This window comes from Elephantulus edwardii, unplaced genomic scaffold, assembly GCF_000299155.1.
Source record: "Elephantulus edwardii isolate Elephantulus edwardi_28Jun2011 unplaced genomic scaffold, EleEdw1.0 scaffold00297, whole genome shotgun sequence".
Classification (NCBI taxonomy): domain Eukaryota; kingdom Metazoa; phylum Chordata; class Mammalia; order Macroscelidea; family Macroscelididae; genus Elephantulus; species Elephantulus edwardii.
The window spans coordinates 1,378,310-1,390,459 of NW_006400047.1; the positions used below are offsets into that span (position 1 = coordinate 1,378,310).

General features: G+C 37.4%; 1 protein-coding gene across 1 annotated transcript in view; it reads left to right on the plus strand.

The window, feature by feature from the left end:
- Positions 1-12,150, plus strand: part of LOC102847030 (chromosome unknown open reading frame, human C9orf84) — a 133,616-nt gene that overhangs the window by 82,315 nt on the left and 39,151 nt on the right. The window contains 3 exon segments of the mRNA XM_006900856.1: positions 3,013-3,082; positions 5,211-5,389; positions 6,192-6,309. Coding sequence (XP_006900918.1) covers positions 3,013-3,082; positions 5,211-5,389; positions 6,192-6,309 — 367 coding nt within the window.

The following is a 12,150-nucleotide window of genomic DNA, read 5'->3' on the forward strand; positions in this document are numbered from 1 at the left end:
CCTTTTTACCCTGTTGGAGAAGTTTTTGGATGTGCATAGGGATTTGAGTCTTAGAAGATCCCATTCATCTACTTTATCTTCTCCTGGTTGTAGGGGCTGTTGGGTTTTTTATAATGTATTTATATGTAAACCCCTTTGTCATGCTATGCAGTCAATTCCAAGTCATAGTTACTCTATCTGTTACTATTTGTTACTACCAATAGTTTATTTTTTTTTCTTAAATGTTTGCTTTATGCTGGTTTACTTACAAAGTTTGTATACATTGTTTTTCACACCAGGACTTTCCCATTTCCTCTACCTTTCCTTCTACTCATCAAATTTTGTGACCCTATGATTACCCCCACTGTCCATCCTTGCCCTTCTGCTCCTAACTTATTTCCCTTGGATACTCATACACATTTTACTAATTATCTATTTCTGTAATAGTGGTCTTATACAATATTTGTCCTTATGGGACTGAATTAGTTTACTTAGTGTAAAATTCTCTAGTGCCCCCCCCAGGTTACAGTTTTCAAAATAATTGCTTCTCTGTGCTGCATAGTATTTAATCGTGTGAATATACCATAATTTCTCAATCCATTTAATTGTGGTTGGGTGTTTGGGCTCTTTCCATGTTCTTACAATAGTGAATAATGCTGCTACGAACATTGGTGTACAAATCTTTGTGCCTCCATTCTAATTTTCTCTGGGTATATTCCAAGCAGTGGAATGACTGGGTCATATGGAATTTCTATGTTCTGCTTTTTCTGCTAGAGAAAAACGCCAAACTGACTTCCAGAGTAGTTGTACCATTTTACAATCCCACCAACAATGTATAAGAGTTCCTTTCTCTCCATATCCTCTCCAACTTGTATTACTTGCTGTCCTGTTACACTTTGCCATTGCTACCTGAGTGAGATGGTATCTCATTCTGATTTCGATTTGCATCTCTCTTATTGCCAGTGATTTTGAGCATTTCTTCATGTGTCTCTTGGCCATCCGAATATCTTCCTCTGTGAAAAGTCATTCCCTGTCTTTTGCCCATTTTGTAATTGTGTTATCAGTCTTTTTCTTGTGGAGGCCCAGTAGGATTCTGTAAACTTTTTATATGAGACCCTAATCTGAAATGGTATTGCCAAATAAGTTTTCCCAATCAGTAGGCTTTCTTTTCACTCTGTTGGAAAAAGGTTTTGATGTGCACAGAGATTTAATCTTTAGAAAGTCCCATTCATGAATTTTCATTCTCTCCTGGTTGTGTAGCTACTAATACTTGAATATCTTTTAATTGCCTCAGAAAACCCTCATTGCTGTTGAGTCAGAATGGACCCAAAGCTGACCATGAATTGCATGAATTTCCCATTTTTCTCCTAAAGAGTAGTTGGTGGATTCAAACCACCAGTGAGGCACCACCTTTAGAGTAATAGTGCAACTTTCTACCCTTCAAGCTACTAGGGCTTACCTTGTTAAGAACCATCAAGGTGACTAAAACTCATAATAATACCATGAACAATGGATCTTAACCTTGCATTGTCCTGTGACATCCTCATCATCTCTAATACACTTAACCCATTGCTGCAGTCACTGTGTCAGTCTATCTTGTCGAAGATCTCCCTCTTTTTTGATGACCCTCCAACCTTCCAAGCATGTTATTTTTTCCAAAGACTAGTGCCTCCTAGCAACATGCCCAAAGTATATGAAAGGAAGTTTTACCATCTTTACCTCTGGGGAACACCTTGGCTTGCCTACTAGTTACTCCATAATGTTGACTGCTTACAAAATATTTTTGCATAGTTTTGTTAAATTAATTATAAATAAAGAAATGAAATGTCATAAAGGTAATATACATGCTAAAATTTTTATGTGTTAGTAATAAAGTCAGATCTGGACCTGTCAAGTAGAAAAAAACATGAAATTATTAAACATTGCCCTTCACTATTATATCAACCTTTGTAGAGTTTACAGCTTAAGTTACACTAATGAAGTACTTTTACTATATTGAAATACAGTATAGTTGTCTACTTAAATTTCTATCTGAAGAAAAATGAGTCAAATCTACCATGAATTTTAGCAAAATAAAATTATCTTCACAGAATTAATGAGTGTTTAAATCTTACTACTTTAAAATTAAAGGTTTTTAAAAAAATTCTTTTTTAAAAATTTTATTTTATTACTTTTGTGTACATACCATCAAATTGGATCTGACTGGTATAGAAGTAGATTGTCCCTCCTTTTCCAGCAGAGCATCTGGTGGATTTGAACTGCGTACCTCCAGGATATAGTCTTCACAATTACATGCTATGCATCAGAGAGCTGGACAGTGAATAGGGTTGACAGAAAGAGAATTGATGCCTTTGAGCTGTGGTGCTGGAGAAGAGTGTTGAATATACCATGGACTGCTAGGAGAACAAACAGGTTTGACCTGGAGAAGGTGAAGCCGGAATGCTCCTTGGAGTCAAGGATTCTGAAGCTTCGTCTGACATACTTTGGGCATGTTGCAAGGAGGGGACTGGTCCTTGGAGAGGGACATCATGTTTGGCAGATTGGAGGGGCGGCGAAGGAGAGAAAGACCTTCAATAAGATGGATCGATTCTGTGACTGGAGCAGTAGGAATAAGTGCGTTTGAGATGGCTAGGTTGGCACAGGCTAGAACAGCATTTAGAGCTCTTGGACATAGGGTCGTTATGAGTCTCAAGCAACTTGATTGCACATAACCACAACAACAACCTCAGGGATTGCAGTGCAGCTTCCTGCCACTAGACCACCGGAGCTCCTTTAATATTAAGGTTTAATCCATTTACTTACTCCACAAACTCAAAATTCTCATATTCTGCAAACATACAGACACATATACTCTCTAGAAATACTGCTTATAAATAGACTTTTTTTAATACCTGAGACTTGGAAATATATCTGTGTTGTATTTTAAGCATCTTCCTGGTTCAGTGATCTTTAAGTCCTTTTTGTAGTGTTTTTAAAAAGTGGTTATGAATAAGAACATTGGAAAAATGTTTTATATTTTTGTTTTATTAACAGGTTTGGAATTGACTGTCTTTCCTTCAAATGACCAAAAAGATTCCCTGGAAACTAGAGGTGTTATAAACGGGTAAAATTTTATTTCTTTTTCTGGGAAAACCAAACATACCTATTCCACAGGAAAAGCAAAATTTCTTGTAGAAAATGCAAACATACCTATTCTATAGGAAAAGCAAAATCTCCTCTAGAACTTAAAAAAAAATTCTCCATATCTGAAATTAATCAATGTTTCTATGTTCTTCTTGAGACACATTTGATATAGTAAATTTTAATTGAGATTATGGTAAGTGTGTCACATATTATTGTCTAGCATTTTAATTCCATTATGGTTTTGTATCCCAAATTACTGTTGTTATTATTATTTGTACAGCAAATATCTCTTCATAATTTTGGGGTTTTTTTTTTTTTCAGTTTCTTTGTTCAGCATTGTTGTTACTTCCTCAACCTCTCTGTAATGCCTTTATTTTGTTTTATTTTTATTTTTGTTGTTGATTGTTGTATATGTACTGTGGAGTTGGAACCGACTCATAGCCAACCCACCAGAAGGTTTTCAAAGACAATATAATTGCACTGGAGGATATTATCAATCCTTCTGTAAGATATATTTGAGGCTGAGAAAACTGAACTTGGATTTTGTCCATCTTTTTTGTTGTTAAGTCATTTATGAGAAAAAAAATAATCCCATTTTAAAGTTGTTGAATGACATTCTCTCATATAGATTCTCAAAAATTAAAGCCTTACATTTATAAGAAAATTAGATTGTTAATAATAAAATTAGAATCCCTTACATTTAAGAATGGGAAATAGTCCACACAGTCTTTTATAATCTGACTTTTTAAAAAGTATAGTCATAAGAAAGATGAAAAGAGATGAACACAATTGGATTGTAGATCAATAGAAAATGTACCAGTGCATTCCAGTGGGAAGGTAAGGCGCTCTGGTGGTGTGTTCCATAGGGAGCTGCAACAAAGATGAGGCTGGACAGTTTGGATCCACCAGTTGCTCTAAGAGATAAAGATGGATAATCTCCTGTTGTTGATTGCTTTTGAGTTGAGTTGAGTACAACTCATAGCAACTCTATGAACAAAAGACCTAATACGTTTCCATAAATATCATTTTTCCAAGTTCATTGAGTTTCCATACGCATGTAATTTAGCAAGTGGATGCCACTCCTGCTTCCAAACCTATTTTACATCTGGCAGCTCCACCAAACACTGTCCACATTGGGAAACCACTTTGGTATTTTATACACCAATGGCAGAAAGTTCAGCATCACAGCAAACCCAGATTACCTCAGTAAAGCAAATTGACGAAGAGTGATGTATAAAGTAAAAGAATGTTCCCCCTAATAATAAGTGGTCAAGTGTCGTCAGGTTGAATCTGACTCATAGTGACCTGACAAACAAAAGATCTGAACTCTGTTCTCTAAAATCATTTCTGTAAGATTATTAAGTTTATAATTTCCAGAAGCATCTGTTTTAGGAAGTGGATACCACTCCTGCTTCTAAACTTCGGTCAATCTGGAAGCTCATCCAAACACTGTTCATGAATAGTAACCATTATGTTATTTGACATGACTGTGGCACAGTGTTCAGCAAAAAAAACCCCTCCAAGTTATTCACTACAGCAAATAGACAAACGACTGCTGTATCACTTAAAAGATGTTATTTCTAAAATTAAAAAATTTCGACCAGAGGACAAATTTTGGGCTGAGGGCTCTACAGAGTTTTAAAGACATACCCTTGAGCAGGCTTCTGCCCTTGGGTCCTTATAAGCCAAAAAGGGGCAAAAGACCAACAGACATCCCCATTGTGGAGGGGAAAAAAACAATATCACAAATCAAACACAACCCAAAACTTTCCTTACATGACTCCCCTCAAGGTGTGAAAAACCTTCCAGAATGGAACCACTGCTCAAGAGTTTCCAGGCTAGCTGCTGACTCTGCAACTGTAGGTGTGCAATTTACAGCCTCCAAAAACCTCTAGAGAGTAAACAATGTATCGATTCTGAGTTGACAGCAATGAGTTTGAGGAGTTTTTTTTCCATTTTCCAAGATGAGTAGTCTTAGGTAAGAGGAATATATCTAGAAACCACTTCTTTTTATCTAGGCCATATATCTAGGAACAGTCATTATTTAAACTTCCAAGTAAATAACCACAAACATAATTCCATGTTTTTTACTTTCTGTTCTCTTTTAGTACCTGTCCCTGTATGATTGTACATAATAAACATATCGGAGCAAATTTCCCCTGGAGTAGTTTCTCATTTGTGGTGGAGTACAACTATACAGAAAACTCCTGTTGGACTAAACATTGTGAGAAGTTAAATATTCCATATATGGCCTTTAAAACGATTCTTCCAGACAGAGTTTTAAATAGTAAGGATATGAATCACACCCTTTTTGTTTCTCCATTGGGATGATTCCCCCCAGCCCTGTTTTCTTCTAACTATGGCATTAGGAAACTTGAGTCTAATCTTTAACCCCACCTTTAACTGTTTTACCTTGAAAAAGTCCTTTATCTTCCACATCACTTTACTTATTTGTATTGTGACATTTACTTGATACAGTTGTCTATATCTTATAATATTATTTTAAAGTTTTACATATGATAGCAAAATGTATTATGGTTATGGCTAATCTTAATAATCCACTACTGTTTGATAATACTGTTATAGTAGTTTTTAGGGCAAAGTATGGTGCCTGCCCCCCCAAAAAAAATATTAATTAATAAAAAAATCATCCACAGATATTTGGAAAATAGTCTCAAAACACCTCAATTATCATTTGATATATTTCATTCTCAAAAGCAGTTCACATAACTAATATTGTAAATTTTCAGGTTCATTAAATAAAAAGTCCATTTCTTTTCTATTTCAATCCTTTTAATACTATTTCTATCAATTTCAACTACTAATGGGAAATCTGAATAGATGCAAATACATTCCAATTGAATTCTAAAAGTCATCACACTGTTTATGTGCAGTCTATAATATGGAGAATTGGATGTTAATTTAATTAAGATCATTTAAAAAAATGGGCCCACAAAAGAGAAAATATAAATATTCTATAGTCTTGCTTAAGTAGTTTTAAAAAAAGTCTGCTTTGAGTAAAGGAGAGAGAAGTAACTGAAGAACAAGAGAAAAATGAAGTACCTAAAGATAAATTTTGTCTTATTTAGGAAGAACTTTGCTGGATAGATTTGGTGGTTTTCTTCTGGAAATTCACATTCCCTATGTATTTTTTGCATCAGAAGGACTTCTTAATGCCCCAGAAATACTTCAGCTGCTAGAATCCAAGTAAGTGGTTGATTTCATAACCTGAGAACTGATATGTATTTTCAGACCCTCACATGTATAAATGTATACGTATGTGTGTGTGCTTATTTCCAATTGATTGATTAATTGATCGTGTTTATGTGAAACCTATACTTGAACCAGGAGGAAGTCATCAGAACAGAGCAAGGGAACGCTGCATGGTTCAAAATTGGGAAGGATGTACACCAGGAATGAATCCTATCTCCGTACCTTTCCAATCTATATGCAGAACAGATTAGCCAGGAGGCTGGACTTTATAAAGAGAAATGTCGCATCAGGATTGGAGGGAGACTCATCAACAAATTGAGTTATGTGGATGACACAACCCTGCTTGCTGAAACTGGGGAGAACCTGAAGTACTTGCTGCAGGAGGTCAAGGACTGCAGCCTTCAATATGGATTGAAGCTCAATATCAAGAAAACAAAGATTCTCACCACTGGACTGATTGGCAGCATCATGATGAATGGTGAACAGACTGAGACTGTAAACAGCTTTAGTTTGTTTAGCTCCACATTCAACACTTTTGGCACCAGCAGCCACGAAATGAAAAGACGTATTGCGTTGGAAAAGTCTGCTGTTAGAGACCTTGCCAAAGTACTGAAAAGCAATGATGTCAGTCTGAAAACTAAGGTGTGTCTGATATAGGTCATGGTCTCTGCAATCACTTGCTATGCATCAGAGAGCTGGACAATGACTAGGAATGATAGGAGAATTAATGCCTTTGAGCTGTGATGTTGGAGAAGAGTATTGAATATATCTTGGACTGCTAAGAGAACAAACAGGTTCATCCTGGAGAGGGTCAAATGAGTCTGCTCCATGGAGGCAAGGATTCTAAAGCTTCATCTGGCATACTTTGGACGTGTTGCAAGGAGGGACCAGTTCTTGGAGAGGGACATCTTGATTTGGGAAGGTAGAGGGAGAGTGAAAGAGAGGAAGACCCTAGATGAGATGAATTGATTCAGTGATGGGTCATGGGAGTAGGTGTGTCAGAGACAATAGATTGACATATTATAGAGCAGTATTTAGGGCTGTTGTACATAGTCGTAGGTGACTCGAGGGCACATAACAACAACAATAGATGAATGCTTTGCTAGTTATGTGTCAATATTTCTCTCTTAATTCAAGCTAGTAGTTATAAGATTCATTTTCTAGAGATCTATATAAATTTACATTTCTTTCCCTATACCACCAAATCCCATCATCATGAAGTTGGTTCTGACCCGTAGCATCCATCCATTAGGTTTCCAAGACTGTAAATCTTTACAGGAAACTGTCCATCTTTCTCATGTGGAGAAACTGGTGGATTTGAACTGCCAACTTTTCCATTAGCAGCAAAATGTGTTATACACTGTGCCACTAGGATTCCTCCTTATGCTATTCTTTTATAATTATTGAATATTACTATTTGAATAATATTTACCAATTTTATGGACCGTGAATTATTTTTCATTTTTTTGCTCTTTTTATATTCTCTTGTTAACAGCTACATGAACATTTTATATTGTGGTTAATTGTTCTAAGTACTGAATACTTCCCTGTAATTATTGTTCATCTGATAGGACTTTTATTGTTTAATTGAAAAATGTGCCTCAGGTCTGAGCTCAGTTCCCTGTTCAAAGAGTGGCCAAGACCATAGTGTTTGAGGATTCTACCAGTAAGCTATTTTCATTATTTTGGGTTTTGTTCCACTTTTTTTTTTTTTTTAGTTTTGTTCCACTTTTATCTCTCACTCTGTTGTTGTTGTTGTTGTTATGTGCCCTTGAGTCACCTGTGACTCATAGTGACCCTATATACAACAGCCCTAAATCCTGGTCTATCCTGTGCCAATCTTATTGTCTCTGACACACATACTCCCATGACCCATCACTGAATCAATCCATCTCATCAAGGGTCTTCCTCTCTTTCACTCTCACTCCACCCTCCCAATCAAGATGTCTCTCTCCAAGGACTGGTCCCTCCTTGCAACATGTCCAAAGTATGCCAGATGAAGCTTCAGAATCCTTGCCTCCACGGAGGAGACTAATTTAACCCTCACCAGGATGAACCTGTTTGTTCTCTTAGCAGTCCATGGTATATTCAATACTCCAACACCACAGCTCAAAGGCATCAATTCTCCTTCTATCATCCCTAGTCATTGTCCAGCTCTATGATGCATAGCAAGTGATTGCAATGACTCTGGCCTGTATCAGGTGCACCTTAGTCTCAAGACTGTCATCATTGTTTTTCGGCACTTTGGAGAAGTCTCCAACAGCAGACTTTCCCAACACAATATATCTTTTAATTTCCTGGCTACTGGTGCCAAGAGTGTTGATTGGGGAGCCAAACAAACAAAAGCTGCTTACAATCTCAGTCTGTTCATCATCCATCACGATGCTGCCCATCAGCCTAGTGGTGAGAATCTTTGTTTTCTTGATATTGAGCTTCAATTCATATTGAAGGCTGCAGTCTTTGACTTTCTGCAGCAAGCACTTCAGGTCCTGCTCAGTTTCTGGCACCCTCTATATTATGAACCCTTTCAGAGCAATCAGCAGTGATAGCTGGACACCATCTAGTTATGTCTCAGAATCTTGGCTTAGTGGTAAAGAGTTTTACTGCCAATGTAAAGGCATATGATTTGAATCCACTAGCTGCTCTGCAGTAGAAAAATGGCCAGTCTCCTCTCATGCAATCTATTGCCTCTGAAAACCCACTGGAGGGTCAGCTATAAGTCAGTTCCCACTCAACAAAAAGGTGTGTAAAAAAAGAAAGGTGCATCAGTATTATGTATTAATAGTTTCCATGTGTCTTTGATTTTATTCACTCATTAGAAATTATAATTGCATCTTAAATTGTTCTCTCAAGTTTTTAAGACCCTTCTCTCTACTCATCAAAGTAGGATGTAGGACATTGTCTTTGCAGACTATGTTATGTCCTTGATCTTCCTCAACAGTATGATCTTGAGTCCCTGTAACCAGTAATTCATTACTTCAATATGTTTGGTTATGGTTAAGATGTTCACCTTACTTTGCCTGTTCCCTCTCTCTCTCTCTCTCTCTCCCTCTCTCTCTCTCTCTCTCCCTCTCTCTCTCTCCTGCCTCGTGTATGCGTGTGTATGTATGTATGGGTGTGTGTCTTATTACCACTGAGTTGAAACTAACTCAGAGCTTACCCTTCAGGTTTCCAAGTCTGTAAATAGCATAGGAGAGGATTTCCCATCTTTCTCCACAGGAGCCAGTGATAGCAAACAGAGAGGTGCAGCTTTTGAGTTAGCAGTGCAGCACACTATAGACTAGGCCACCAGTGCTCCCTTTCACCCTGTGGGCTCTATTATAAATGTGAATAAATTTGTAGCACATACAACTGCTGGTAGTAATATCATCTGTTAAACCTTTGATTGATGATGGTTGTTGTCCCTTTCACTTGCCCATATCTGTTCATCTTACTTGTCTGCACCTACATCCACTTGTAGATTAGTATTTGTTGTTATTATGGGATTGTGTATGTAACAGTATTTACCTTTGATGTCCTTAACTTTTTTTAAATTATATTTTGTGTGTGTACCATCAAATCGGGTCTGACTGGTACAGGAGGAGATTGCCCCTCCTTCTCCAGCAGAGCATCTGGTGGATTTGAACTTTGTCCCTCTGGGATTGCAGTGCAGCTTCTTGCCACTAGGCCACCAGATGTCCTTAACTTTTGTGCGTCTGTCTATGTCTTTCTTTTATTTATTGATATGCTGATCAATTCTTATTTTATGTACCTTTTCTCTTGACCTGACTTTATTGTTGTTGTTGTTGTTAAGTGCCATTGAGTTGAGTACAACTAATAGCAACCTTATGAACAACAGATCTGAACCTTGCCCTATTTTGTGCCATCTTCACACTTTCTGAAACACAAGAGCCCACTGTGGCACTCACTTGGCAATCCACCTAGTCGAGCGTTTTTCTCTCCTTCCCCAACCCTCTACCCTTTCAAGCATCATGTCCCTCTCCAAGAAACAGCCCCTCCTAGCAACATGCACAAAGTATGTGAGGCAAAGCAGATTTTCCCAATGCAGTGTATGAGTTTATCATGTCTGTTATCTCATTTCACTCTCCTCTTGCCCTCCTCTCAGACCTGGTAACAATGAATTAAGAAATGCTTCATTATTGTACATCGGATCATCATAAGTCACAGCTGACTTGACAGCACTTAACAACAACAACAACAGTGATCAATATTTTTTCCACGTAATCCACCAGTACTATGACTTGAGGCTTGAATTTTTTTTTTCTTCAAATCTCTCAGCTTGAAATTGCCAAACAAGTTCTTCTTTTTTGGTTTTCTAACTCCAGTTTTTTGTGTGTCTCATTAAAGGTTTTACTTTGTCTTCTTGAGCTGCCCTTTGCAATCTTTATTCTACTCTTTTACTTTATTTCTTCCATTCCTATTTTAAATTTTATTTTATTAATTTTAGTGAACATTTACAGAGATTTTGGATTTCCATTAATTCATTGTTGCACCTTTTACTCTACCTCACCCCTGACCCCACCCCACCCCCAGTTTGTTCCTCTCTTTGAAAAGCAGGAGATAAACTTCTTCCTTGGTATACAATCCGCCCTACCCCCCTTGCCCCAAATGCACTCCACTATGCAACCTTAATTCTGGATTCCTATGATAATCATAATACCCTATCATATATCACTTTTAAACTGTTCTCTCCCTCATCTGTTTCAGTTCAGTATACATAATCTATCCAGTTTTTCTCAGTCTTACCCCAACCCTGATGTCAGTCCCATTCTACAACAGTGGCACTATGCAGTACTTGTCTTGTTGTGACTGAGATATTTCACTCCAGGGTCACCCATTTTCAGTAATATTGCATGAGTTCCTTGTTTTTCAATGCAGCGTAGTATTCCATTGTGTGAATATACCACAGCTTCTCTATGCATACATTTGTTGATGGATACTTGGATTGTTTTCAACTCCTTGCTATTGTGAACAAAGCCACGATAAACATGGGTGTGCATATATCTGCTTGGATGTCTGTTATGGTCTCTTTGGGGTATATTTCCAGGAATGGAATTACTGGGTCAAATGGTATCTCTATTTGCAACTTTTTGAGAAAACGCCACACCACTTTTCACAGTGGTTGCACCATTTTACACTTCCACCAACAGTGAATAAGTGTTCCAGTCTCTCCACAACCTTGCCAGCATTTGTTGCTTGCTGTTCTGTTAAATTTTGCTATTGTTACTGAGGTGAGATGATATGGTTGTTTTCATTTGAATCGCTCTTAGAGCTAACGATTTTGAACATTTCTTCATGTGTTTGTTTGCCATCTGAATGTCTTCTTTGGTGAAGTGTCTGTTCATTTCCTGTGCCCATTTTGAAATTGGGTTGTTTCTATAAATTCTACATATAAGTCCCTTATCAGACATCTCATTACCAATTTTTTTCCACAGTCTGTGGCTTCCTTTTTTAACCTGTTGGAGAAGTTTTTGGATGTGCATAGGAATTTGATTCTTAGACGGTCCTATTCATCAATTTTATCCTCTCCTGGTTTGTAGGTTGTACAGAATGCTTGGAAGACTGTTCAAGATGTGGATTAGTGCTTCTAGGGTTCTTCTAAGCTTTACTCTAATGAAGTTTATAGTCCTTGGTTTTAGTCCTAGGTCCTTGATCCATTTTGAGTTGGTTTTGTGTATGGTTTGAGGTCTTCTTTGCGGGTCTTGTTTAAGATTTCTACAGATGGTTTTCCAATTTTGCCAACACCATTTGTTTAAAAGTCTATTTTTCCTGGGGAGCTCTGGTGGCCTAGTGGCAAGGAGCGGCAACTGCAATCCCAGAGGCGAACGGTTCGAA